General features: G+C 44.6%; 1 protein-coding gene across 1 annotated transcript in view; it reads left to right on the plus strand.

Moving 5' to 3' along the window:
* Positions 1 to 3,823, plus strand: part of hadh (hydroxyacyl-CoA dehydrogenase) — a 33,558-nt gene extending 29,735 nt beyond the window's left edge. Inside the window, exon 8 of the mRNA XM_078209186.1 lies at positions 3,349 to 3,823. Coding sequence (XP_078065312.1) covers positions 3,349 to 3,467 — 119 coding nt within the window. The 3' untranslated portion in view covers positions 3,468 to 3,823. The remainder of the gene's footprint in view (positions 1 to 3,348) is intronic.
* The last annotated feature ends 2,177 nt before the right edge of the window (positions 3,824 to 6,000 follow it).

Raw genomic sequence — 6,000 nt, forward strand, 5'->3', positions numbered from 1 at the left:
CCTCTGGGTGTATTCTATGTTGTACTCGGACCTTCTATATTCTGCTTCCAAAGAAGGGCCATATAGGACTCAAAACGTTAATTGTTTCTCTCTCCACCAGTGCTGCCAGAGATGCTGAGTTTTTCCAGCATTTTCTGTTTTTACTTCAGGTTTCCAGCATCTACCATATTTTGCTTTTCCATTCGGTTAGTAGATTTTCAATGTAGGATCATATGGCAGCCTTGTTCTCAATCAATGTAAACCAGCTTTGGTAACCATTTCCAGTAATTCCTGTAATAAGACAGCATTTCGGAAGCAGGAGGAAAAGGACTTGGTTTTGTTAAGAAAAATAGATAGAGGCTGAAATTCCTGCAAATTGAATGGCACGGTGGCACAGTGGTCAGTACTGTTGTCTCACAGTGCCTTCGATTCCCAGCTTGGGTCACTGTCTGTGTGGAGTCTGCATGTTCTCCCCGTGTCTGCGTGGGTTTCCTCCGGGTGCTCCGGTTTCCTCCCACAGTCCGAAAGACGTGCTGGTTAGATGCATTGGCCGTGCTAAATTCTCCCTCAGTGTTACCCAAACAAGTGCTGGATTGTGGCGACTCGGGGATTTTTACTTGTACTTCATTGCAGTGTTAATGTAAGCCTACTTGTGACACTGGTAAATAAACTTTAAAGTGTCAGGCACAGCCTATTGCTTTCAATAGCAAACCTTGTATTAGCTGATGTCCTTTTACATTTTTAATTGATTTGTTAATTGATTTCCAAGTGAGCCCAGTGAATAAACTGAAGATTCCATTCCGAATGAAACCTATTTAGTGCTGTTGGGTTAATCTAATCTTCTTGTTGTTTTTCAAAACTTCAATTTCTCTGTGACTTGTGCAGGGCTTCGATTCCACTGGTTCTGACTTCTGGTATTGGGTGACTCCAGAATTTTTTATTCGTTTGTGGGACATGGGCATTTCTGGCTAGCCAGCAATTATTTCCCATCCTTAGTTGCCCTTGAATTGAATAGCTTGCACAATCATTTCAGAGGGCAGTTGAGAGTCAACCACATTCCTGTAGCTCTGGAGTCACATGTAGGCCAGACCAGATAAGGTTGGCAGATTTCCTTCCCGAAAGGACATTAATGAACCAGATGGGTTTTTCCGACGATCAATAATGATTTCATGATCATCAGTGGATTGAATTCAAATTCCACCATCTGCCGTGGCGGGACTCAAACCTGGGTCTCCAGAACATTCGCTGAGTTTCTGGATTAATAGTCTAGCGATAATACCACTAGGCCATCGCCTCCCCAAATGACTTCCAGGACAGTCCGATGGTGGCTCCTGCTGCAGCAAATGCATCTTTTCCAGAATGCTTGCACCTCACCTGGAGCACAGTAAGAAGTCTCACAACACCAGGTTGAAGTCCAACAAGTTTATTTGGTATCACAAGCTTTCGGAGTGCTGCTCCTTCATCAGGTGAGTCACCTGGAGCAGTGAAGGAGCATAGGCGACCTAAAACAAAGGGTTTCCAAGTGTTGAAAATGCTGCTGTATTTTATATTGGGTAACACTTTTCAGAGAGATTGGGAAACGAGATGTGCTTTAAACACCAGAGCTGTCCCTAAACCTTTCCTTTGCCATTGAAGTGTTGTAGTTACATTAAGAAGTATGGTGACAAGGTGACATGCATCCGAGAGGTGGGATGTAAGATCAAGCTCATGATTTCTACATGGTGATTTTAACCTCTGTGCACAATGGCTAGATGACTGAAAATCATTGAAGCCACACTTTACCCTCAGCAACATCTGTAACAGAGAAAAACGAGTCAAAATGCCTCACAGAAGCAAAAACAACAGCTGCAGAGGAAACTAGGAACCTGGGAGTAGGCACTGTGTGTCTGGAAGAAAGCTGAGAGCCTGGGAGTGATTTTCACAGTAACTTCATTGCAGTGTTAATGCAAGCCTACTTGTGACACTAATAAATAAACTTTAAACTTAAATGTGATTATGCTACCTATATTAAAAACTTATTAATACCATAAACTAATAATATAAATAGTATTCTGACCAAACTGTTGAAATGCCATTAATGCTGAAATGCTAATTTATGTAAGGTACCTGCATCTGCCAATTACACATTACTTCAACTGACGAATCCTGGTAAATATTCATGCCACGTTGCTCAGCTGTCCTCTTGTTCCTGAATAAAATGATATTCTGTTTTTGAGGAATATATTCATGTATTCATCTCATAATGAAGTACCTTGCAATTAAGCTGTGGATTTATGCAGCTTGACCACTGTGAGCACTAATTGGAATTGTGTCCTGCTGTCATGATACTAACTGGAATCCAGCCATCAACACCCAACTCAAGGAAGCCACGCACACGCCAGATGAGTTTCTAGTTAAATTGCTCTGTTGTACTTGCTTCTGTGAAGCATTTTGCTTCATTTTTACATGTAACAGATGTTGTATAAATGCAAATTGTTGAGGGGAAAGTGTGGCTTCAATGATTTTCAATCATCGACCCATTATGGCACAAGAGGTTAACTCACCCTGTGTTGTACTTTGATATATTTTAGGTCCTGGTTTAGTCTGTTAGTGCAGCTTGTGCAGACCAGAGCAACTTCCAGGAATTTATTGGGCTGGAATTTACGCCCACAACTGCCCCGCTCGCCAGGCGTGTTTTTGGCAGGGGTGGCGGGGAGTAAAATATGACACGTAACCAACCCACTGCCTCCCTGCTCACCCTGACCCCATTCCCCATAAAACAACAGGTGGGAAGGTGCCAAAATGGCCAGCCCACCTGCCATTTAAAAAAAAAAAATTAACAGGCAGTTGAGTTTATTAACAAGCCAATTGACCCAAATATTACACTGCCCAATGCCATAGTATGGTTAGTAAGGGCAGGCGGGCAGAACTGGGTTGGTGCATTTTATTAATTTGGTTAAAGGACAGCATGAAAAGCAGGTGGGTGGGTATATCCTTCAGAGATTGCCCTGTGCACATTAGGGTACCCATCCTTTTACCAGGATGTTACCACTGTGCCCCCCACCCAGAAGTTGTCATCTCTTCATTCTAGGGCCAGTCCCAGCAGCACACACTACTGGGTTCTGGTGCTGGTGGCAAATCTTGAGGATGGGACTTGCTGCTGGTGAGGATCGGAAGTCCCACCCTCACTTCCTTAAGGCTGCCCGGAGTAGGTCATTGCTGCGGGGCAACCTTGTATAACATTGGTCTAGGGGTGCCGAGCAGTACAACCCCACCCCACCTTCCCCCATAAAATTGAACTCCATGTGCCTTTTCCCTACCCTCACCACACCAAGTGGAAGTGATTTTAACCATGCCCTTTCACTGACTGTAGATATTTTTCCTCCTTAGGATGGCATGAGATGGATCCAAGCAACCCCTTGTTTAACCCTAGTGCTCTGTTAAATAAGCTGGTGGATGAAGGAAAGCTGGGTAAAAAGACTGGCGAAGGCTTCTACAAGTACTCCTAGAAGGCGAATCGTCTTGCTGCTGCAATTTCTTTCAACACTAAATCATGCAAGTTGTCGGATTGTTGCCTTGGTGTTTGAGACTTCTGCTCTGGCACTTGATTGATACTGTCCACCATAATAATGTGTTTGCAAACTGGATAATGTTGAACCAGCCTGATGCACTGATTGTGGTATGTAATCTGTAAAACAAGGTTTTTTTTAATTGATTGCTTCTAGGCATTGAGGTGCCTTAAAAAGTATTATACGTACAAAGATATATTTGTTCTTCCTATTGCTGCACTTGAAATGATCTAGGCTTTCAATTTGTAAAACCTTTTTCATTGTGTTAATAAAATGTTTCTTGATTGCATAATTCAGATTCATTTATACTTAACATTATTATTTTTACTTTGTACGTTGCCTAATCCTTGTGATTCATTTAGTGTCTAAGTGAAAGAGAAATGACATAACCCCACCTCACCCCCTGACTTTTCACCACTGCCAACCATCTCTGTAAACCGCTCACCCCTGTCCCTCCTACCTTCAACTCCAACCACAAGTTCGCTGAGGCTATCTGCTGTGCTGCCTCTGCTGTTTTGTTCCAATGTCTTTGCTTGCCAAGCCTTCCTCAATCCAGGCTTCCCCCAGTTTTAGCCCACATTTCTCACTAGTTTCTCTCCCATTTCCCCTTAAGCGCTTTTGAGTTTATCTGATCCATGGCACTTACCACCATTGATTCTTCCTAGCCAGCAAGCTATCTGACATTATAGGTGATTTGCTGTCTGCAGGTACTGTCCATGTCTCTTTGAAAGTGACTGTCATCATCTCTTCCTCCACGATACCTACTCTTGACCTCTTGTTCTCACTGGAAAGACGGAGGATGAGGGGTGACCTAATAGAGGTGTATAAAATTATGAAAGGCATAGATAGGGTTAACGGTGGGAAGCTTTTTCCCAGGTCGGTGGTGACGTTCACAAGGGGTCATAGGTTCAAGGTGAGGGGGGGGGAGGTTTAACACGGATATCAGAAGGACGTATTTTACACAGAGGGTGGTGGGAGCCTGGAATGCGCTGCCGGGCAAGGTGGTGGAGGCGGACACACTGGGAACGTTTAAGACTTATCTCGATAGCCACATGAACGGAGTGGGAATGGAGGGATACAAAAGAATGGTCTAGTTTGGACCAGGGAGCGGCGCGGGCTTGGAGGGCCGAAGGGCCTGTTCCTGTGCTGTATTGTTCTTTGTTCTTTGTTCTCTATCGAATCACTCTTTGCCTTCCAAAGTCTTGCATTATTGTCTCCCAAATCCATGCCCATTTTTCCTGCAATTCCCTGTTTGAATCTCTCATCAGCTTTCCATCCTGCCAGATCTCTGATCAGCCCTAACCAAAGTTGTGTATGACACCTTCTGACCATGGTTATGGTGTATTCCTCCTCCTCTCAAACTCTGCAACCTTTTAAAAGTAAACCAAATAATTCTCTTGGAACACCTTTGCTCCATTATTCAGCTCAATTGGTTAATGGCCTCAATTGATGAGGCCTTGGCTGGTGAAAACGTAGATGGGGGCTGGGAATGTGGTCAAGGGTTAATTGTGCAAGGTCAGGCTGAGGTTATGAAATAAATCTTGGGAGTTTAGAAGTTGCTGAAGCTAAGGAATTGCTCAGTGAGGTAAACGGAAGAGATTCCAGCAAGGCTATCACCAGGAGAGCAGGCAAGAATGAGGGGTGACGGTGAATGAGAATAGGAAGTTCAAATGAGGAGATGTTGGGGGAAGAGAAGGTTAACATGAGGTGCCGTGGGATTCAGCTGGGGCATCTGGTCACATATGCAGCCCAGAAGGTGATTTCAGTAAAGAGGAAGGAGATACCATAAATGATTTGGGTTCTGGTTAGGCCCAGGATATTTGAATCATAGAATCCCTAGAATGCAGGAGGAGGCCCATCGAGCTTGCACCAACAACACTCCCACCCAGGTCCTATCCCCATAACCCCAAGTATTTTACCCACTAATCCCCCTGACACTAAGGGGCAATTTAGCATGGACAATCAACCTAACCCGCACATCTTTCGAGTGTGGAAGGAAACCCACCCAGACACAGGGAGAACATGCAAACTCCACACAGACAGTGACCCAAGCCAAGAATTGAACCCGGGTCCCTGGTGCTGTGAGGCAGCAGTGCTGACCATTGTGCCACTGTGCCGCCCATATTATTAAACTCATTGTAGGTTGCTATTGTGGATGGGGAGAACCTTCTCAAACATTTTGAAGGGTGACACAGAATGGGTCTGACTAGGAAATCTTGAGTTATCACAAACTGAGGTGGGGGGTTGAGGGGGTGAATGGACTTTCGGGAGGAGGCAAGAGAGTAAGCGGGGAGAATTTGGGCTTCCTAAACCTCTGGTAATTAAGGAAAAGGGCAGAGCAAGGAAAGGCTATAGATGTGTCTAGGAGTGACTCCCAAGGACCTGCCTGAGATGACAGCAGCACGAGGAGCATTCAATGGGGGAAAAAAACCAAGAGGGTCAAGTCAGGAGGGTGGCAGAGGTCAAAGAAGGA

Source organism: Mustelus asterias, chromosome 1 (genome assembly GCF_964213995.1).
Source record: "Mustelus asterias chromosome 1, sMusAst1.hap1.1, whole genome shotgun sequence".
Taxonomy (NCBI): domain Eukaryota; kingdom Metazoa; phylum Chordata; class Chondrichthyes; order Carcharhiniformes; family Triakidae; genus Mustelus; species Mustelus asterias.